Below are 24,166 nucleotides of genomic sequence, written 5' to 3'. Positions count from 1 at the left end.
CTTGCTTTCAGTTTTGCTCAGTGGCCACTTGTGGTACTGCAGCTAGAAATTTCCCTGCAGCCCAAAAAGCATTTTCCCAATAGAGCACAATTATAAAAGACAGGTCTATAAAACTGGTGATAGGACACCTCGTACTGCAAAGAATGTCAATAATAATTCTTTCTCATGAATTTTGGATCCATGAAGGTTTCATAGTTGTAAAACTTCCCCGGAGCCAAGGAAAGTGATGTGGCCCTGATAGCAAAATTGTACCAGACATTGTCATCTGGCCCACATACCGCATGGAATGATGGCACACCTGTTTGCCAGATCTGAGCCACAAGCAGGCCGTACCATGGCCACATGTTGGCCAAAAGCAAACTGAATAAACCTGAACTGGCCCAAATCTGGGCCACAGGTCATTTATATTCTGGTGGGCTGGATCTGACCCAGACTTGGACCAGTTCTGGTTTATTCGGTTTGCACATGGCTGACATGTGGCCATTCAATGGTCTGCTTGTGGCTCAGATCTGGCAAACAGGAGTGGATCACCCAAGTGCCATCATTCCACGTGGGATGTGGGCCTGGTGAACGTGTCTGGTGTGGGCCAGATCTGGGATATAGGGCCCCTTATATTCCCCTGTAAGACTCGTGTTTTGGATAGTATATGCTTGATTGACGTGATGTCATCTCACTCAGCCACCGCTGATGTCTCTACCAAAATTAGTTTTTTTTCAGGCCTCAGAAACTACAGAAATGGCATCTAGTGATAAATCCAAAATGCAAGCCTTAAAGTTTGCCCCCCAAAACCAGTAAGTGATGTTACAACTGCTATCACTTATTTAAAATAACTATTTATAGCCCTGTGTTTGTTTGCTAGTAAGCCAGCCTGCTGACATTTCATAAATGAAGATAAAAGGAAATCTCTATGCTTCCCTAGGATCAGCACATCCAGTGAGCTTTAACTCAACCTCTGAGATTATATCCACTGTCCACGGTCCATTCTATTGACATATTGTACAGTCACATCCCAATACACATTTGAGGCATGTATGTTTGGTACACTGTGAGGTCAGGTGTTTGAATAGCATGCATTGGTAGTGATAGGCTGGTGTAGGTTCATCCTTTGTCCTGTTGAGTCCAATATGGCTGCTTCTAAGTTGTCAAAAACTGAGCATCTTCTCTCTATTTAGGTGCCATACTGGCGGCCTACTGTGAACTGTGTCACTGGTCGACAAAGTTAACCTGATATGTGAGCTGATGGCCATTGTCCCAGGCATACAAAACCTTCTCTTTGGGGTTGTAGTCAATCTGGGTGGTGAAGGAGTACTCATTGGTGAAGGGCAGGCGTGGGATGGCCTCAGTGTTGGTGTGGGTGTCATAAGCATAGTTCACCTCACCTTCCTTTTGGTTGTACACATTGACGGCATACAAGACACCACAGATAATGAAGCAGTTCCCATAGGAGTTCCGTTTGAGCCCTGTCCTCCAGGTTGTTTCCTTTTTAAGTGACAAGTCTCCGGGATCCAGTTTACTGATGATGATCATCTCTTGTTGGTTGTAATCGTAGTCCATGGAAGGGTAGATCACCCACAGGCCACTCTCGTCCACTGCGAAGTCAATGTCAGAGTGGCCCCTCCATTTCCACGGGGTGGTGTCCTCATAAACCACGTCATGCAGCAGTGTCCAGGCTGCCACGTATCGCATCCTCAGGTCATACTTGATGATGTTCTTGGTGAAGGCTCTGTTGTAGTAGAAGGCTCCGTTATAAACCACATGGCCTGTGCCTATCCAGTTGTAAGGCAGTTTGAAAAGGTTACTCCATCGGCCTACAATAAACAGGAATATTACGTTAGCTTTCACTGTTATTATATAATATTGTTGAAACACACAAAAACCACAAAACAGACCACTGTTTCACCTCTGATCCAACTGCCTCCATCAAGGCCATTACATTTTACATTACATTTTTGTATTTCAAAAAGTTTCCGGTTAAGATGTCGTTATTTAATATTCCAAAGCTCTAACCATCTAACTGACATCACTATTATCAACAGAAACAAAGAACAGTTCTGACTCTTTAAATGTTTATTGATTTGTTCTAGTAAAACACATTGAAAAATGTCAAAACATACTGTGGCTTTTATAGAGCATTTTTAAAAAAAAGCACTTTTCAAATAAATCTTTTGACTTAATATATCAAATGAGTCCTGTCAATTGTATTAAATACTCAATTCAAATCTAGAGGCTTGCAGACAATTACTTGCTGGAAGTGTACAATGAAATCCATTAGGCATCCATTAGGTTTAGGCACAAAACTACTTGGTTAGGTTTAGGAAAAGATCTCAGGGGGTTTCTCATGTACTGAAGAGGGTGTGTCAAGTAGTGCTTTCACCCATACACTCACACACCAATGTCCAAGTTACCACACAGGGTGATAGCCAGACCATCAGGACCAATTTGGATTCAGTGTCTTGCCCAAACCACTTTGACATGTAAACAGGAGGAGGTGGGGATCAAACCGCCGGCTCTGTGGTCAGTGGATGACCCACTGCACCACCTGTTTATTATTGGTTAAAAGCTCTGTTTTCTTTGTCTACTTTGCTCATTTTAGAGCACGATATCTGAGATTACTTTTCTCTGCCCACTTCTCTCTCATCTTGTCTCTCAACTTTGTGTGTGTGTTTGTGTTTGTGTGTGTTTGTGTGTATCTCAGAAATGCACAGATTTAATTGGTTGAGTAGCATCAAGTGAGATGATTTACAATGCATGCAATTGTTCTGAGTTTCCTGGGCCGCTTAACTGTGTCTTAAAGGCTAGAAAACGCTGCTGATTAAACAAGAAACAGGCTCTCAAAATGTAATAATGCTCTAATAATTCTTCAGTTTTAGGGCCGGGACCGGATAAACTGTATGGCAAGCTGGTCATTATTGCAAAATACAGTAAAGATGCAGAGGAGGCTCAAGACCCCTGTGTTGCGCTTATTCATACATGATCCTTTACTTATCATGAGTTGGATACATTTAGCAGTGTGTGTTTCATTACGCCCTTCATAGAGCCAATGACAATGTTTTTACACTGCCAGACTGTGTACACACTGGCTTCATGTGACAATGACACAGTTTGTTTAGTAGTTCAGTCCTGAACAAACATGTTGTGTACTGTAGGTATCATATTCTAATCACATCCTTTCTGCTATCCTAACCTTCCACCCTCAGGAAGTCTGATTTAGATAGTGATAATAAAAGGAAAGCCCAGTGAAGGACAAAAACAATGTGCAGTAGAACAGCCCCATCAACCCCACCCCTAAGGCCAGCCCACACTCTTAATCCCTCTCCACTGTGCCCAGTTCAAAGGAAAGGCCAGAGCACATGTCAGGGAACAGCAGGCATCACCGCCACTCCAAATACCTAGTCATCCGCACACAGCTGTGAGCTCACCGCACCGTAGGATGCCTCACATGTAAGTGCATTTAGAAAGCCCATTGTCCAAACAAATCTAGATCAACAAGCCAAGTCCTTAGAGGGGAGATCATCTTAACTCTCTTAGAGAGTGTAATCCTATTCCTTCGTAGATTTAGATGTGGAAGGAGTTGATTTTCCCACCCACTGGAGCCATGAAACAACCAAGACCTGCATTCCACAGATCTCATCAGTCCCACGGAGCTCATTGGATAATCAACATGAATCAATGTCAGCATTGTCAGTAGAGAAAAAAAACATAGCTATACATTCTAAAAGGGCTGACCAATATGTTGAGACAATAATGATGTTTTGCGTTAGATTATGAAAAAGATGTGAAAAAGTGAGAGAAATATATGTCAGTCTGTAAACACTGAAATAAAACCTCTTACGAAGCTGCTAACATTTTCAACCCAACTCCAAACCACAAAACAGACTGTAAAACGATTACATATACATGTTAAAAATGTGGGTTAAATTGGGGTTGGCACTTTATATTACTGTTCTTGAGTGTTTGGTATTTTCTGTATCACAAAATGCTGTACAGCAAATGAATCGTATCACGTTAGATACTAGGGTTGCCACAATTCTGAAGATCCCCATTTCGATTTGCTTTTTGATGTTGAGGTCCGAATTCAGTTTGATTTTTGATTAAAATCTGCATTTGTGGAATTGCATCTGGATTTGTAACGATCAACTGATGGTTTTATGCCCTGACAATTGTCATTTACATTTTCAAATTCTTCATAAAGATGTGGGTATTTTACAACAACAGCATGACTTAAGAAATTTCAAAAAATAAACTCAAAAATAAACAACAAAATATGGAAATTCAATTTGTTACAAAGTGTAGCTTCTCAAATCTGTCCCGAGTAAATCCTCTTCCAAAACCAACCAATAAAGAATCTCAGAAAAAGAAAACCCAACATCTGTGACGCTGTAAGAATTACCTTCTGTATCAGCTGATGATACAGTGCAGCTGCGGGCTAAACCAGCTGTGTCATCTTTACTTCCTTTTTGTTTTTGTTTTTTATTGTCAGACGCAGGCAAGTAGGCAGCAGCGAAGAGAAACAAAATACTGTGGCCGATCCTACTTTTGATTTTGATGGTCAAAACTGAGAGCCTATTTTGATAAATTTTAGATCTAGAATTGAAATCATGACCCTATTTGATACATTTGTTGAGTGGGTGCCATCAAGGGGTGAAATCCTATGCTGAACTATGAATCAAAACCTAAGCCTTCAAGTTCTATGGCAGTAAGGCTGTTAAACCCTGCCATCATACATAAGTACTGCTTCAGTCTATGGCTAATGGTTGGTAAGTGGGTCATTGTAAAAAAGACCAAATTGAAACACACCTTGCTTGAAGTTGTCCAGGTTGCGGAACTCCACCAAGTTGTTCCCGTAGTAATAGTTTGTGACATAGATCTTGGAGTCTTTAGCCAGGGGGTCCTTCATCCAGGCTCCCTCATTGCGCCCATAACTGTGCTGCTTCTCTGGCTGCTCAATTGAAGCTACAGTCCCTTCACAGTTGAGGATCTTCCCTAGAAGAAACAAGCAAAGCATTCAACATGTATGTATGCCTGGGAGAGAATGACTTGTATTAACAAAGGCTTTAATCGATTTCACATTCATACATTTCTTGTCAGACTGAACCTATACATGCTTCTGCTGCTAAATTGGCCTTTGTCACTATAGTCACAGCCTGTAACAGAATACTGAGCCTTTAGCACGTACCTGCTCTATGGAGGCTGGGCCGACTGTTGTTGTTGGAATTGTCCAGCACCAGCACAATGGTTGGAGCTGGTCTTTCAGAAGCTGGTGAACGATGTGTGGTCATAGTAGTGGGTGTAGCTGTGGTGGTAGTTGTGGTGGTAGTAGCAGTTGTAGTGGTAGGAGCTTCAGTGGTAGCAATGGGTTTAGCCACAGTGGCATCCACGGTTTCCAGGACCATTTCAGCTCCTCCGTCCTCTGACTGGTTTTCTGTGATGTGATGGACCGTGTACGTTTTGGCTGAATGGTCTGTGAGGGAGGGGAGGAAGTGGGCAGTCAGGCCAGGTGATATACAATAAATCTGAGATTCACAAAGCTAGTTTTCATTCAGAATACAGCAGATGGCTCAACAAGATCAGACAGTCCTGAGGCTGAGTGGTGACAAGCTGCTTGTTGATCTTGTTAGTGCTGATTATATTTGGGCAGTATCATGCAGTACTTGTTCAGACACATTATCAGTTCCAACTGTCTTTTTAAAGGGTTTTTAAACCTTTCATTCACTGTACAGTAAATACAGTATATGACTCCTCGACAGCAGGAGACACATTATAGTTTGCTGTGTTCATGGGTACATATCAAAGAAGGTACATTAGCACTGTAGCACACAGAACAGCAACTTCCTCCCTCTTCTTTGAACTTCTTTCTCCTCGCTCCCTCTTAACCACGTTTCATTGTCTTATAGCTTAAACTGGTTGGCAGTATACTGAGACAACATTTTGCTTTTGAACAGAAAATGATTTCATTATATCTATGGCTTTCATTGGAGAGTGTTATGGTCTCAGTATGTAATGAAGTGCTTGTCCAGTTGCTTAAAAGAAATTGTTAATTTTATCAATGAAAATCATGACAAAAATACTAATTGACAAACTTTTTCACAATAAAAATGAGACTAAAACTAAATAAAAAACCCGAAATCTTTCAAAATGAAAACTATGACAAAAAAAATATGACAATTCTCATCATCAAATAATAAAAATAAGCCTTTACTGGATAGGACAGCTGAGGATTTGACAGAGAAGGTGGGAGAGAGAGGGGATTACTGTACATGCAGCAAAGTACTGCAGGTCAGAATTGAAACCCTGCCACTGCTAAGGACTCAGCCTTTTGTACAATGTGCAATTTTTGTAACTTTTCGGACAGTCCAACAATCATATTAACTTAACATAGTGATTGACAAGGTGTGCAAAGCTGTGAAAGTTGGCGTGTCTTTCTAAACGCTGCCACTCTGGTCTCCGGTGTGTGAATAAAAGTCGGACGTAATCCATTACTATCACAACCAGACTGCTGTTCTACCAAGATCAACATCATTAGCATGGATACAAATAGCATGGATATTAGCAGGGATAGTGACAGCAGCCACTCAGACAGAAGTTCTTCTTGTGTATTGAGGAGCTGCAGAGTTTATTCTTGGTCCAACTGTAACCTGTACTGTACATTTACTACCACTAGACAACTTCACAGCTACTTTCTGTCTGCTCCTGTCAACAACACCTGTCTGCTCTGAGTGCAGTCACAGTAGCTTGCTCTCTGCCCTGTTTCTTAAAGGAGGAGCCACACTACTCTTTAATGCCATATAAGCCAAGCTTGGAGGATGGCATGACTCCCAGATTCTACTATAATCCATTCCATTTTTAGCAACAGCTGATGTTTTAAAAAAAATTTTTAAGTTTGAACAAAAAAATCAAGTCTTTTGTCAAAAAATATTTAGTGAACAGTGCTGCTCTTCAACAGGAAATGACTCAGAAAAATATTAAATATAAAAATGTCAAAACACAGTGGGATTTAAAAAACACCCAGATGGAACTGTTGACAGGAGCGCCGTTCTGGGCAATTTTTGCAGTAAGGAATTGTCATACCATCGGAGAACTTCAAGTCTGAAATATCAAATTTAAAGTTAAAATGTATAATTTTATAGAATATAATTTTTTTCCTAACTACATAAACTAAGTCATTGTATTTCTGGCTGAGTCTAGACAATGACTTTATGGATCAGCTAATTGTCAATGGACGTGGCATCCATCTGTGTTCAGTAAAGCAGATGGGATGCACATTGTACAGATTTTACATTGTACAGTCTTTACTATCAGACAGATCAAAGACTCATAAACCAATTTGATACTGTGATGACGATATTGAAGTAGTTCTTAAAGGACCATGCCAGTTTCTTTTGGGTTTTTTTAAAGGCTTTACTTCATATGTCAAATCCTTCATGCTTGAAATTTCTGCTAATGATTTTCCAAACAATACCATTGTATTTTAAGTTTTGGAAATAAACAAAGGGACATTGTATTAGCTGTTACCATAGTCAAAGTTACGTTCTAATTGCACAGTGATGAAGGGCAGACTTTTCAAATCAGTGTGCACTTATTTCTGTATTATCCAGCAACGGTTGCCTAATAATGCAGCTTTTTCAGAAATTTGCAACTGGCCACAAACTCCTTCATTTCAAATCCTACAGTTCCTGTTGTAAACAGTCAGTTGTGGTGATGCATTGCTGGCTGTTGCAGCCACACAGTTACTGATTCAAGTTTGCAGGCTAAAATGAGTGTAGACAGGTAAAGTAAGTGTTTAACATTTTTCTCTCTTTCAACAACTGAGCAAGTCACTCAACTCAGCAGCTTAGTGGCCAACAGTCGAGCTGTGGTTACACTCAGCATCTCCCTAAAAAAGTGTGTCAGAAGAATTTCAGAAAAAAGCATGAAGGTATATGAACCTTCATTTGATGAATAAAGGTTTCTGCCACCTGCTCTAAACCAGAGATTATGGAAATGCAGCTGACTGGCTTCAGTGATTTGACAAGGGTGGCTGGGCTCACTGAGGTTCACATGTGTGGCAGAACACATGGTCTGACAGCATTATGTGCGTGTGCCCTGTGCAAACGCAGCATACCTATTCACTCATCTAGACTTAAAGAGGATTGGAAGGAGTCAGGAAATGTTTTCTCTGCATTGGTGAGGGCCCCCACACATTGTTGTGAGGAGTGAAGCTGAGGCATGTCATGGACATGACAGTATTCCATTGACACAGCATTCCATCAGCTCCATGTATTTTGTCAATAAAAGATTTGGATTTCCTGCTCACTGAATGTGCACCAGCAGTCCAATCCTGCGATGACTAGAGCAGCTTTGCTGAAACAACAATGGAATAAATCTTGTATTGAGGGGATCTTGTGTGTTACACAGCAGTCGATTCCCTGTTTTATTGCTTTGCACTTAAGTGAAAAGTTTGCGATACAATTATAGCCATATCTCATACTTAGGAAACCTTGATATTGTCTTCAATTGTCATCAAAATCCAGCTAATAAAGACCTTGTCTCTGGCTCTATGACTCTCTAGCTGCTGACTGATCCTGATCCAGCAAAGTGCCATGTGGAGTCAGATTAGATTGCTGAAGAAACTCATTTGGATCATTTTCAACACCAACAGTGGATCACACACAGATGATCGCACACAGATGGGAGTGCAAACTCAGCTAAAGTGCAAGCACAGTGTTTGCTTTAGCTCAGAGAGGGTGTCTTTCTATGAACACATCACTACGCTGGGAGAGTACGTATACTGAGTGTCCCGGCCAGGCTGAAAACCCTCACCTCCTCTGTGCTCATCCTCGTCGGTCTTGGCAGCTTTGTAGTATGTGATGCCCCTCACCACGCCAGGCTGGTGGCCAACCACCTTGGCTTTTGCCGTAGGATCAGGCTTGACCGGCTTCCCAGGTTTAATGACCTCTTTCTTGGGTTTTACGACCTTTTCTTTGGGTGGTTTGGGTGGGGGTTTGGCTCCAGGGGTCTTTTTGTTGGGGATTTTTACAGCCTCCTTGGTTTTCTCATCATTAGTATTCTGTAAACATGGATATTCAGGTTATGTAAATACACTAGGTCCTTTGAATTTAGAAAAATCTGAAAGTGTGATTGGAACAGGAAATGTTCTGAGAAAGAATTAACATGTTAACACTGTGCACAGAGAAATAGCATACAAAACCGTAATAATAACCAATAATGCCATTAGTATTATTATTAACAAGGGAGCTGCTTGTTATATTTACAACCTATCAAATTCATTGTAAATATTTGTCAGGCCTACAGACTTTTAAAAGGAATAGTTTGACATTTTGGGAAATTTGCTTTTTTGCTGAGAGGTAGATAAGGATTCTCTATATAGTTCAAAGGAAGGTACCACAAGCAACCAGTTGGCATAGTTTAGCATAAAGACAGGAAACAGGGCATTTTATATCCCCAGTGGGGATACGTCTTATCCCCACCTCTGGTCAGACTGAAAAAAATATAATTCATCTCATATTCCTGCTAGTAGATGGTGCAAGTTGATAAACGAAACTATGCGAACCATCTTGAAAGCACATAGGCTTGGCCCTGGCTTATACACAGCATATCATAACCCTTGAAAATAGAGCATGCTAAGTGACATGCGAACAGCCAATCATTTATCAGGTGTGCAGTCCAGTTGCACCATCGCTGTGTGACTGACAACACGGTGTTACTATGGACTCACACAATAGTAATGTCTGCTTTTCTAGTGGTCTGATAGGGCAGCCTACAAGCTACAGCTGTGTCGGCCCCTTCAGCCTCCGTCCCGGTCATCTGCTGCTCCTCCAGGTGTCACTCATCCTTTAGAGCCTCTCTTTGCTGCCGGAGTATGTTTGGGTTTGTAAGGGCCGGCTCTGCCTATTTATGATAGGCGCGTCCACCAGGGCAACTGAGGCTTACAATCCGCCGCATGAGTTCTGCCTGCTGGCCAAGTGTTTTTCAAACCAACCGCGAGAAAAACACAAGCACAACTCACTGACACAAGAGTGAGAAAATAAGTGCTGACAGACAGGAAACTGTGAGCTAAAAAGAGCAGGTCAGCTCGCCGGTATGACAGTATTTTTATTTATTTATGAAATATTATTTGTGTGTTTTTCCTTGTTGTGTTAACATAATTATAACCTGTGTGCCTTAAAAATAAAGAGGTTAAAATTGATTTGTCTTCTAAAATGCTAAAAAAATAAGACTGGTCATTAAAAATGATCAATAATTATCAATACTGGCCAATATGAAACTTCACTATCGTGATAGTCTCGAGATAGACCCTCAGCCAAGAGACATATGACATCTGACTTTATCCATTATTTTTTTTTTGTTTTTCTGTTTTTATTTTACAAATCGCACAGTGACTACACTGACTAACAGCACTGCTTGTAATGTGCTGCTAATATTACAACTACTTATAGTGCTACTACTAGAAATACTACAATGCTACTAATTACTATTTGTTTTGATGCTTCATGCTGCACGTGAATACGAACACAGAAAATGATTCTTCTAACCTGTGCTTTGTTCTCAGAGGAGTCTTTCTGTAGCAGCTGCATGCTGAGGCTGGAGATCTCCTTCTTGATGCTCATCATAACGTTGGAGTAGTTCTCATATCTCTTAAACTGGTTGGTGAGGCTCACCATACTATCCCGAACAAATTCATTCTCTCGTGTAAGGTTTGTCTTGATTGTCTGCAAGATAAAACCATGATCATGACAAGTGACATAAGCTGATACACATAAACCATCTTCCAATAATACGCCTCATACCAAATGTTTAATTATAACGGTATGAGGGAACACTGAGTTTGACTGTTTGCCTACCTCTTCTAGGGTGTTCATCTGAGACACCACTTTGTTGATGTAGGAGTGGACTTTCATTAGATCCATACTGTAAAGTGTTCCCTCGAGGAGGTCCACCATAGATTGGAGCTGCTCATTCATGCCATAAAAGGAGAAGAACTAGTGTTATTCACTGAACACAGACCTGACCTTTATGTGCCTCTGTTTAACTGCACTAATAACTTAAGTGCCCTCCCAAACATTTGCTGTGATTGCTACTATTGACATCCACACTCCACTCGCTCAATAGGCAGCTATACTCTCTAATACTCTCTAGACCTTTCCTTTTCAACGTAGTATTTTCCTTCAGAGAGTCATTGGGTTAATCTGTAGTTTAAAGTGAAGTCAGATCAAACATCTGGAACTGCCTTTTGTTACATATGGTCCATAGCGTGCTTCTCTTGTCTGTGAAATATGAAAGTGTGCTTTAGGTACATGCATAGGTGTGCTGACGTGTTCACAAACTATGTTAGATGACGTACTACTATAGTCAGGTCACAGAGAGTTGAAGAATGATTGTTCACGCTTTTAAACTGGAGGGAGTTTTATTGTCACTGATTGCTTTTGTTCTAGTTCTCTTTTACAGCTCTCTAAATGAAACAAGCACAGACTGTTGGGTGATTCTTTTTCTTTTTCCTTTTTTTAAAAATTGATTTTTGGTCTTTTTTTTTTTGGTGTGTATTGTTAAATAGGTGCACAGTATGACCTCAGATGTAATCTAAAATGGCTTAGCTGGTGATCTTAAGCAGTTATAGGTGGTTTGAAGTTTAGAGTGATAAAGGGCAAATCAAATTTGATATTGGATCAGGCTTGATTGAAATAAAGACTGTTGGGCATTGGCAGAGTTATGCGAGTACCATTCTAGTTTTTACAATTTTACAGCTTATTTTGTAATGCTAAATGTTTACGTACATTCTTACACACTATTTGTCTTCATTTTATATGTCTTTATTGTGGATTACTGTACCATGTTCATCTAAGTGCATTGCTGATATGAGGGTATGAAGGTTGTATTTCCCAGGGTCTTTGTGGCTTTTTGCAATGACTCCATCTGTCTGTTATGGCTGGGTTTAATGATTGCAATATTGTCAGGTTGTAGTTATCAATTATTTTCATAATTGATTCATTTGTTATTTATTTTCTTGAGGAATCATTTTGTCACTAAAATTTCTCTTGTCTTGTCTTCTTGTACTGCCCAACCAACAGTCTAAAATGATCCATGATATTTCATTTTCTGTCCAGAAAATCTGCAAATCATTACAGCAGATATTTGGCATTTTTAATTGAGAATTCAATTGAACAATTAATCGGCTATCAAAAAGTATAATTTTCAGTTCAGTGACTAATAGATTTATCTCAGCATCTCCAGCATTTGTTCATGTACAATCAACATTTTGATGCAATGGTATTAATTTTGTACAGGTATTCATTTTATTGATGATTTTGAATGATCTTGGTATCAAAGAAGTGGCAAAGGTGCTATGAACACATAAATATTCTACATATAGTGGCTTTAAGTTTAGTCATTCCTCACCTTTAGCAACTCAGGGGCCTGTTTCTTCAGCTTCTCCATCTTCCACTCATTCTCACAGGGGTTGAGGGAGGACGGTGGGGCAGTGCATGAACACTTACAATCAGACCCAGAGCTGACCGTCTCCACAGTGTAGAAATCTTCCACCCGCACACTGCCACTCCGCAGCCGCAGGCAGGCATCCTTGCTCAGAGGACGCATGATGCACTTGCAGCGGCAGTCTGAACCCTCTGACGTCATCCGGACAGGCTCGGTCTCTCCAAAGATCTGGAAGACAGGATGGGAGTTTTCACATCCAAAAGAAAAAAGGTATTTTGAGGTCACTATATTCTTTCTTTCATTCTTGCATGTTAGTAGACGCATGTGTACACATGTCTCTGTATTGTGCTACTGTTGTAAACAAGCTGCTTCAAGGCTGAGCAGTAGTTTAACACACTAGTGCAATCCATGTAAAATAAAAAAATACAGTAAAATACAGTGTATTTTATCCAAACCTATGAAGTGTGGCACTGTTTTTAAAGGTAGATGCTGAGCTGTTTTGTTCCGTCCTCCATCAGTGTATCCTGAGTTCTTCCAGTCATCTATTCCATAAGTCTAACCCCTGCTGGACTTACATGAATAATAAAACCATTTCTGTTGTAGGGAAACAAAAACAAAGGGAAGGAAAGTCATCCTGAGAAATAACCTCATGCTTCCCCTCTGTTGAATGTTAGCTGATGTCACTCAGAGCAAAGCCTCAGAGACAAACATAACTTATAAGACCCGGCCTTTGGCTGCCATGTATGAAGACAGAGCTTTGTCAGCGCATGGTCTTTATTTAACAAACAGGAAGCAATGCATGGCAGCCTGAGCAGACATTCCACACTCTTCCTCTGTGAAACAAGTGCAAGATGGCATACAGTGGAGACGCTTTCACACAAGAATTCATCTACTCAGATTTACTGCATAGTTGATAAAATGTTCAGGTGGTGATAGCGTGCTGGCAGACTGAGGTCTACTGAGAAGTCTGTGAATTTCGCCACTTATTCTTTTAAAATCCACCTTCCCTGACAGTGAAAGGTGGGCCAGTTCAGAAGACAGTTAGATTGTAAAATTGGTTTTGCAATAGCTGTGTCCTTTCAAATGCCCCATGCAGCTGTCTTGTTGTGCGCTGATCTGAATAAAGGTGCAATAACCCATATATTTTCAGTGCAATAACCAATATATTTTCAACTGTAGCATTATTTATTACACTGTATATATTCTAGTAGAATGTATATTTTATTATTATTATTATTATTATTATTTTTCTGCATATTTCTGGACTTTGAATGGGAGCAGCTGTAATGCAAGCAATTTCCCCTCGGGGATCAATAAAGCATTTCTGATTCTGATTCTGATTCTGAAACCAAAGAAAATTTTGGATTGCTTATAAAGTTTAGTGGCAAAGAGATACAAATATTTCAACTTGAGGAAAAAATGAATGCCTATCCAAAGGCTTTATGACTCCAGTTCATACTTGAGAGGGTCAGAGGAAAAGAAGAGAAACAGGAGGCACATACCAGGAGTTTTATCTGTTGGAGTTGGATATGCTGAGTTTGAACTCAGTCAGTCTGTGCTGTCACAAAAACTAACCGCACGCACATTTCTTTCAAACACACATGGTCTAGCTGGAGCTTGCTACAGTGTCAGCTAGCTGTTTGGGGGGAATAAATATTGACTGCAAAAACACTTAGTCCTCAGCCTGAACACACCTTAAAATCAGTAGTTCTTATCCATCTTGACGAGGAATAGGTTTTTTATAAGAGGAACTGCTCCTTTTATTGTGTTTTGGTGGTTCTTGTGGTCTCTTTGCAGTTTTTTAGTATGTCCATACTCACAGACTCAAAGAGACATGTTCCCGTTAAGGCGGAAAACAGATTCTTGACTTAAATCACTCAGTTTATTTATTTTGAAACATTATGGAACTTTTTCCCTGGAACCTCTGACTGAATATGTTTCTATTTGTGTGTATGTGTAATACCGTTTTTTTGTTGTCATTATAAGGATATATATTTTAAAACATAAAATAAAAAGTCCCAAACCTACAAGGTGAAGTGAAACGTCACAAAGTGCTGTCCAATTCCCTTTATACCATTTCGGTCCCTTGCAGACGCTCTCACTCAGGAATCACCAGGTGTGGTCAGTCCATAAAAGCTCAGAGCTTAAGGCTTTAGGGGGGACATGGGGATTGGGCCTATGTGTCCCTGCTGTGTTTTCTGCTCCTCACCAGCCTGTTTTGCCCTCCACACCTGCTCTGAATCTGAATCCTTGTTAGCCCTGGCTTGTCCCCAGTGTTTTTCTCAGCCTATCAGCTCCTTTTCCTGTCTAGTTTCTTCACCCTAAACGAGTGAAGGGGAAAATAAAACATTTGCATCCAGTGGTGAAGCAAATTTGCATCTTGGCTTTGAAGTTGCAGCCACAACCAATACAAAGATGTGTGTGGTTGACCCCGCAAATGGACTACAAACCAGCAAACTGAGTTCTATATCTCTTGTAATTTGGTCCACCTTCTGCGCTCTGTGTGACAGCCTGCTGCAAAAATTAAATATGTAACTGGTACATTGTTGTGAACTTCACTGAGAGCATGTATGCTATTAAAAAAGGATAATCCATTTCTAGACACAGCACAAGGTTTCCACTTGACACTCTACTTTGCACAGATTGTTGCAGATTGTCAGAAACACGAGTTACCATGTTAAAAGAGTACTCCACTGAATTAACATTGCAACATTTTCAAACTCAGCAGGGAATATTTGAAAGGGTTATGCTAGCAGCAGCTAATGTAGACTTGAGCCACTAGCCTCAAGTAGAGATTAGGAGCAAGAGGTCCGGTAAACTCTTCTTTCAAACTCCACACCACCGTTTTCAAATCTGTAGTATTCTGCCCCAACCAATGTTGACTCAATTGATATCACTTGATACAACTAATTGGGCTTCAACCTGGTATCATGCTTAACCATGTAATAGACCCGCCTGTCCACCATGTCACATTTTACATTTTAGGGCATTAGCAGACCCATCATTAGCAGACGCTTTTGTCCAAAGCAACTTACAGTAATTCAAACATTCATAGACTGATGGCAGTGCAGTGACAGGAGCAGTTTGGGGTTCAGTATCTTGCCCAAGGACACTTTGACATGCAGACAAGGGGAATCGAACCAGCGACCTTCTGATAACAAGACGCTGGCTCTACCCCTGAGCCACAGCCACCCGCCTTGCCTATACTTAGAACAACACAGTGTTGTTCCAGGGTCAAGTTAGCAATAACAAATGGTAACCATTGCTATTGGCCTCACATGGGACTCCAACCCTTGTCACCTGGGTGAAGGTCCTATGAATGAAACACCTGGTCAATGACCACAATGAATGAGAAGACAACCCTCATATGTTTTAGTCGTGGCGAGCTCAGTGCAGGATGCACAGGCTGCACACATGTTATCCCTTTAATCAGGAAGAGAGTTCAGCAACACAGAGATTCTTCATTAATGAGCTGAGATCCTGTCCTCATGTGACTGAAGCCAGGGCGTAGTATTCTCAGAATATGAACAACACATTGGAAGAAACTCTCTGAAGTGGTACCATTCTTTGTAATCTCTCTCTCTATATAAGGATATTTTCCAATGAATGGAAGAGGTTTAAAGTGAAAAATCCTACTTATAGGCTTACAATTGGGCTACAATAGGCTTTTCTGTTTTGTATCATTGTAAACTAAACACTGATAACACTCTGAAGCTTATGTCTACAATACACTATAACACTTTATGAACATACTTATAATGCCTTATAATATTATATAATATATATGTATATATATACAGTATATAGTCACAGTTATAACCACTTATTAAATTCATAATGCTTTATAACAATAACCATCAAACATAATGACACCGACTTCTCTTATAACATGCCTATGATTATAAGTACACATTACATTCATTCAAATCTTGATAGTGTAATCATCAGACATTACAAAGTATTTCATAATGACTCACAAGGTAAGTATGATAATAATTCCTAATTGCTGGTCACTCAATTACATTTTCCCACAATGATCAAAGTGTTTTTAAATTTTCATAGCTGTAATACATTTGAACTATTTTATAATGCATTATAAGTTACATAAGTGGTCACTGGGTGTTTTAAGTAAAGTAATGAAATTCCCGAGGATTAGGAAAATACAATACATAAGTAGTCATTGTTAGCTTTAAGTGAAATAAAAATATTGGACATATTTGGATAATTTGGACTTTTGGTCAAACAAACGCAACCCTTGAATATGTCTCTGTGGACCAGGATTTGTCACTATCTTCTGACATTTTACAGACTTTTGACTAATTGCATAACTAATTGTTTAAAGATTAGTTGCAGCCATACAATGAATTAAAGCATTATTAATGGAGAAGGTCCTTCCACAGACTCTTTACGAAAGTACAGCAGTTAATGAAGATATCAGTATTTGGCTACGTGTTGCTCTGTAGTCCCTGCCCACCTCACTTTGAAGCAGGTGTATAATTACATCTGTAGCTCTGAGGAGGCTAGGACGAAATGATTCTATTGGTTGCATTATGAGAAATGGAGGATCCAGTGTTTTTTGAGCTAGACCCATACTGGGGACTAAATTTCTGTATGTTTGGGCCTCATGCTACAACAATTTTCACTTTTCTTTTTCAAATCTGTCTCTTATGAGTCCTCCAACTTTATAGAAGTGCAATTTTAAATTCATAAAACATCCTTTTAAATATGACAAGTAAAATAACAATAGATGACACATGATATGGAATATTACTCACATATACAGTAATTTACAGTGCATAACCATGCCAGAAAAAGAGTAGGGGCCTTGGTAGGGGCATAGGTAGTTAGAATTATGGCTTTGTGATTTGGTCATGTTGGTTAATGGCTTCTGTAGTTACAATTTTAACAGCTGTCTTTTAGCATGGCAGCAGCAGGCTGAAGGTAAGGAGGATGTGGGTGCTCATTAGAGAAGGAATGCAGGCTGAGTGATGGGGGAAGATAGAGGAGAGGAGGTGTGCTTCCCCCTCCATTACTGCAGACATATACTGGGAGGGGGTCTGATATGGGGCAGGACTCCTGTGTGCAGAGCCCAGCCAATCCTGACCCATGTCAAGCGAAAAGGCAGCAGGTTGACAAATCCTACAGCCACATGAAAACAGAGTGGATTAGCAGATTAAACTTCTTTAGCAGAGGCTATGCCTACGGGCCTGCAGAGTTGCATTGTTCAACCCCAGCCAAACCCCAACTGCTGCATAGCAACATCAGCTTAAATTGCTTTAAATTAGAGAAGTCAGAGAAATCCCAGCCAGATTTTCTTTGGTACTTCATGTTTTGTCTCGTCAAGAGAACATTATCTTGCAGGCTTTACTGCAGGAGAAAGACTCGGCAGCAGCTTATCACAGAAATCTGAATCACTCTGCCAATCAGAGTAGCTGCCTCCTCCTCCTGTCAAATCATTAGTTCTGGTATGCCTAACTGACCGTGAAGCATCTCATGCCAAGCTGACCTACCAGCATGAGAACAGGCAACACAATTAAGAGTGCTAATAATTAAGAGTACTGAGTATTTAACGCATGCTTTGAGCTTAGAGTCTTTGGTTTTGACCTTTCAAGTGCAGTCAAGTTTCAGGTCAAAAAGAACACGGCTCAAACATGAACTCATGTCTGCACAATGGGAGGAAAAGAGCCTGCACGCCGCAGAGAGCTCTATTAGATCAACCGCTGCAGCCTTTAACAGCTAACACACCCTGACAGTGATGAAGTGAAACCCCAATTGTGCTCCGGATTGCTAAAAACACAAGATGTGTTACACAATGGCTGCTGCATTAGTTAGCCTCAGAGTTAAAGTCAGTGTTTCAGTAGCGCTGGCCTGTTGTATCTGCAGCCTTGTTCATATAAACAAGGATATCCTCTCCTTTTAGTGCTTTGCCAGCTGGCAATCACTGAGACAACTATGTGGTGAATGGGCAGGCAGAGCAGGTATCCTGTGGCAAAGCTAAAATATTCAGCTGTGTACTCCATCTTTCTAACATTAGTGCTGTGGTGCCTGTTATGACCTGCAGCTAATTCAGCCCCCACTCTTTGGTTTGGAACTATTTTCCCACAAATGCACAAAAAGGCGTAGTGAATACCAATTCTAATCAGTCTTAAACCCATCAAGCTTATGATGGACTATCCCTTTAAAATCCACATCATCTCCTGTCAAGGGTAGTCAAGACCAAAACTGAGGTTTACATTCCAGTCCAAAGAGTCCACCTGATTTCTAATCTAATTAGTGGTGCTTATGATAAACAGTCCTACTGTGCCACTGTAAAGATTAACTTGGTACAAAGGGGGGATTTCTATTAAAGCCTTCAGTCTGGAGATGAAACAGGAGGTCGGGGCTCAGACTATAAACAAAAGCACTGGCATTAGCACAGGGATGTTAATTAGCTGAACACAAAGTGTATCAAGCACTCGATGCTTTTGGGGGTACACATCTACATTCCTACTGCTGTTTGTGTGCCCAGAGTCTTTAAAGCCATCAGTCACAGTCCATCATGATGCAAACAGGAGAAAAAGGCCGACACATATTATGCTTGATGAATTCATGTTAAACTATACTAAAGAGCTTAATGAATAACATATGTGAAGTTTTCTCTCATGTCAAATTACCATTAAAGAACTGGAACTGTAAAATCTTTAACAGGATTTTGACACATTTCCACACAATCATCTGTTTTGATTATTGAAATAATGCTCTGAAAACACAGAAATAAATCAAGTTGACAATGTGGCTGCCTAATAAAATCCACAATAACACATTCGTAAGCACAAAGTGACAGTTAATCATTAGTGTGTGTCTGGAGAGTGGAATGACAGATGTTGCCAGATGATTTGTTACAGCAGATGTTTATTACTGCTCAGTGACAAATATTGTTCTCCTTTTATTGAGCAGCAAACAAAAGAAGTTCAATATTAAAACATTTGGGCCAAAAAGTCAGCAGTTGATTTGTAAAATGGTGTAGTTGTAATTCATAGCTAAGATAATATGTGAGTCGTTAGCATGACAACTTCTCAAAAATCCATCAAGCATTTGTTTTTTATTACAATATTACATTCAATTAGTGTTTGAGTAAGGAGAGCAGAGCTGTGCGCTCTGACACAATGTGAGAAATGACCACATCATCTGTGTCCACTGCAGCTACAGTACATTATCTAATCTGCACCACAGACTGTGTGATTTACATCCACAGCACAAGCAATACATTAAACACAATGCTGATATTGAAATGCATTCTTGAATTGGACCCTTGGCTACCTCAAGGCATTCCAGAGAGCCACAGTTATCGCCGAGGGAGAGGCAATAAAACAGAATACAATCGTTTGAAGATGAAAATAACTGTTTACAGTTATACGAAGCGTTCCTGAGCCCATCTAGTAATACCCTCTATACAATCATGTGCTCCACAAAGTGGTGAAAACTCGTTAACCCATTCATACCCAATCATGATAGTATCACCTGTTACCAATGAACCTGTTTACCTGTGGAATGTTCCAAACAGGTCCATACAAAGTCTTTGTTGCTCCCGTCCCAACTTGTTTAAAAAGTGTTGACAGCATTAAATTCAGAATAAGGGTATATTTACAAAAATCAATGAAGTTGATGAGGTCAAACATATATTGTCTTTATACTGTTTTCAATTGAGTATATGTCAAATGGGATTATTCCATTCTGTTTTATTTCATTTACACAGTGTTCAAGTCTGAGAAAAAAGGCCAATGATCTTTCAAATGTAGAATTTGGGAGCATGCGGAGTGTAAGTGAGTCCAATAAAAACAAGGCTGTGTTGTAATGGCTTGTGAAAATATTTTTGCCTACAGTGGACCTGAAAGTGCATTCACGTCTCTTTTACTTCTAACCATAATTTACAATGGGTCCCTGTAATACACTGATAAAAAAGGCAGCACTCTCACAATGTTTAAAACATCCAGACAGATCTTTATATTAGCTAATGTAATGTTCAAGAATGGTCAAATTCATGTGTGAGGGATCCAGGAGTCCTCCTCACAATCTATGGAGCTCACAACGGCCTAAAATATCATATCTATCCTGACCATTTTAAAAAACAAAGCCAAGCAATGTCACACCTGTGTAAAACCCTGGTCACGTGCAGGGTAATGGACATGGGTCCGATGTTGAATGTTGACCCATTCACACTGACACGGGCGACGCCAAAAGCACTTCTTTTCAGGTCACTGGCTCAGTGTGAATAAGGTAATTGTCTATCTCATGTCCAACAGCTTGCAGCTTTGTTTTAACCACAAACACAGAGACTTGACTCTGCAGACTGATAATGTTGACTCTTCATCAAACCCCATGTGACATCCCCAATTAAATAAAGTCATGTTGGCATAACATGCCATGACAAAATGTGATTTTATGAACATTGTAGCATCACCCAAGGTGTAAAGCACATTAAAGCACCTGTAAGTAAATAAATACTTCATCATCATCATCATCATCATCATCCCGTGTCTGCTCCTGTGGGCTGTTTGACTGAGGCACACTGAGCTCCCTGGTCTGCTGTCTGTCTTCTTCTCTCCAGACCCCAGTCGACCTTGCACTGATTCTCCTCAGATTTGTTTACAACCAAAACATGAAGCAGGTGCACATGCTGGTTCTCACGCCACCCTCTGGTGCCCTCCATGCCCTCTTCTAAGCAAGCTTTGTCTCTTATTAATGCCAGTGCCACCAGTCTGGCTATGGAGACTTTGACTGGGTTTCTGCAGTGGCCATGAGACTGGAGCTTTGACACTGCTGCATGACTGCTGAGGAATGTTGTTGTGTGGAGACACATGTCATGATATGTGGAGATTTAGCCCTTCACATGGACTGATTTAATTGTGACATCTTTATTTAGTTAATTATTAATATGCATGATTTTGATTAAATGATCTCATATGTAAACTGGTAATAGACAACTTTTTCGTTTTGACTTATCATTCTCAAGTAAATACTGATTGCCTCATGTAATGGCTGTAGAAAAATGACACTTGCTTTCACAATGCTCTTCAGTCTGCCACCAAGCAGGATCTTTCCCCAAAAAACAACAGATGAATTACTGCACAGAGGGAGGGCGTCTGCTGTTGTTTGTTGGCATCTGCTGCATTGTTTTACCTGGTCGCTATCCCCAGGTAACGGTGGAACAACTGGAACTAGAATGGCACTCAGAAAAGCACATACCTCTGCCAAGCCCACCTTTAATTTAAGCAAGCCTAATCCAATATCAAATAAAGCATATTTAAATCTGCTAGATCTGGATTTTTATTTGGATATGCATCAAATTGTGCTCACTCACAGATACCAGCCACCAAAATATGCTTGATTTTTGTCCATAAGATCCATGCATTATTCCCTGAGAAATTTACGGGCATTCACTCGATGGAAAGCGCTCCTGTCTTTTGTCATTCTTTTCCCTTTGTTGAAATGTGTTCCTCCTTACCACTGGGACTTGAGACGGCTCAAAACCAGCATTCTTTCTACTAGATCAGTAAGTAACAACACCTGCCTACTTCTTGAGACAACTAGGTGTTTAACTCTGCCTTTTCATAGCACTGAGATCATGGTTTCTAGGTCAAATTGTCACTTTTACAGTTGTTTTTTGCTTTGGGCAGTTGCAAGGCCATTAGCAGTAGCCATGTTGCTAATGCAGTCTTTGTGACAGTTATACTACAGGGGAACACTAGGAGAGGGGAATTTGGAAAGTTGTCTGTTTCAAACTGCTATTAAAGGTTATTTATTCAGTCATTAAAACAAAAGTGTGTTTAGGCAGAAATAAATCAGTCAACTAAGATCTTTCTCCTCTGATTAAAATGTATTCCCCCAAACTACATTGTGCACCTTTAATCAGAAGAGAAAAGTCTTCATTGACTGATTTTTTTTTATGCCTGAACAAACGGACCTTAAAGGACAATGACCTTTTCATACATGTTTATATGTGGTGGACCCTGCCACCTTTCTAGCTTCAAACAGTGTTCTGGGACCTTATTTTCTTCTGAGAACAGCTTGTTTATTCTGTTATGGAAATATTTCTGATTTTGTATTATTACCTCATTAATACTGTAAATATTAAAACTTTGAATTTCTTCTACAAAACTACATAGTGCCCCTTTAAATCCACTCACTATTGATTCTACTACTGCTTTTAGAAGTAGCACTGACACTAAGGCCACTATTATGTATTCACATACAGTCACTACTACAAATGACAATACTGCTTCTATAACCACCTTTACTAGATTTATACAACATGGCCAATAGTTTGCAGACAGCAAAATACTCCAGCCATATGTTATGGTTAAACACGGGCATATTGTGCTGCTATAACAGCCTCCACTCTAATGGTTTCAGTCTCTCTACCAGATGTTGGAACCTGGCTGCAGAGATTTACTTCTACTTAGACACAAGAGCATTAGTGAGGACCAACACTGATGTTTTGTGATCGGATCTGGCTCACAGTCAGAGTTTCAGTTCTTCCTGAAGGTGTTAGATAGGGTTGAGGTCAGGGCTCTGTGTAGGTCAGTCAAGATCTTTCATACAGACTGGTAAACCACGTCTTTCCTGCATTTTTATGGTGAAACAAAGGGAAAAAACATAAAGTGTTGACACAAGAGTGAAAATGCACCGTTGTCTAAAATATCATTATAAACTGTAACATTAAGATTTCCATTCATCAGAACTAAGGGTCCTAGACCAAACCAGGCACATGGTTGTCCACCTATTTCTAACCATATACTAAACCACAAAGACTGCAAACACTGCTGCGATAAGTAGGCTACTACCACTTCACTACTACTACTACTATTACTACTACTATGGGGCGTTCTCTCTTCACTGACCTATATTGCTGCTGATTTGTCCTCTGATTGTATCCAGAGCAGACAATTGTTGACCATCACACACCATACTTGGCCATAAATATGTGACAGATCCTCTGGTCTTCATTTATAATGTGCACTGTACGTGTGTGTGTGTGTGTGTGTGTGTGTGTGTGTGTGTGTGTGTGTGTGTGTGTAGAGCTGGATTAGGTTGAGGGAGAGTGAGGGGTTACTGGAGTCCAGCAGCTGTGCAAACAAGGACAGCCAGATATTACTTGTACCCCAGTGAGTGCCATCTCTCCCACACTCTGCTGGCATCAGGCCTGCACTCACTGAAGGTATCATTACATAAACCTGTTGTTACTCATGTCACACAAAAGCCCTCATTGGGAGGATTACCTCCAATCATAAAAAATGACACATAACCTGAACCATCTGCCGGCTTTAGACAGGAAATTTAAAGGTCTGGCTTGGGAAAAACGTTGGTCAAGTCACTAATTTGTCTGAAGCAGAGGCACCATGACACGGAACATGAAGCAGCTAAGATGTGAGGCTGAGCAGCATAAGTGGAGGTTGGGATACTGTTATAACAGGATCCGCTGAGATCAAACATGGACCATTATTAACTCTGAACAAGCCTTGTTTCACCACAGTGCTGTAATACATTGCAATGATGCATGGGGATCCTGGGAAATAAAGAGAATATACATGTCTGTCAGTTATGCATCTTTCTTACCTTGCTCTGTGAAGACGCATCCTTACACAAAACCAGCAGGCAGGCGAACAAACTCGTGTATCTCCACATTTTCTCTCCTGAGTGTCTACGCGTAAAGTTCAGAAATCCAAAGCGAGTCACTGCCTTCTGTCCAGGAAAGTAG

At 40.3% G+C, this 24,166-nt stretch overlaps 1 protein-coding gene across 1 annotated transcript; it reads right to left on the bottom strand.

Moving 5' to 3' along the window:
- Nucleotides 1-354: 354 nt before the first annotated feature.
- Nucleotides 355-24,166, bottom strand: olfml2a (olfactomedin-like 2A). Its single transcript, XM_073466451.1, has 8 exons — nt 24,025-24,166; nt 12,394-12,657; nt 10,842-10,949; nt 10,533-10,709; nt 8,800-9,046; nt 5,177-5,461; nt 4,798-4,983; nt 355-1,808 (listed from the first exon to the last, which is right to left on the bottom strand). Exons 1-8 carry the CDS (start codon nt 24,091-24,093, stop codon nt 1,204-1,206), a joined length of 1,941 nt encoding a protein of 646 aa, XP_073322552.1. The 5' UTR covers nt 24,094-24,166; the 3' UTR covers nt 355-1,203.

The sequence above is a fragment of the Pagrus major genome, chromosome 5, assembly GCF_040436345.1.
Source record: "Pagrus major chromosome 5, Pma_NU_1.0".
Taxonomy (NCBI): domain Eukaryota; kingdom Metazoa; phylum Chordata; class Actinopteri; order Spariformes; family Sparidae; genus Pagrus; species Pagrus major.
Note: the sequence above shows the minus strand (reverse complement) of the source record. Positions and strands in the feature narration are given on the sequence as shown.

Bases quoted from the DNA above. Each gene is read 5' to 3' on its own strand.
- olfml2a (XM_073466451.1), bottom strand. From the start codon at position 24,093: ATGTGGAGATACACGAGTTTGTTCGCCTGCCTGCTGGTTTTGTGTAAG. The intron at 4,984-5,176 runs GTACGTGCTAAA...TGTTTCTTCTAG, and splicing joins GCCCAGCCTCCATAGAGCAG to GGAAGATCCTCAACTGTGAA. The intron at 1,809-4,797 runs GTGTGTTTCAAT...TGTTTATTGTAG, and splicing joins CCTGGACAACTTCAAGCAAG to GCCGATGGAGTAACCTTTTC.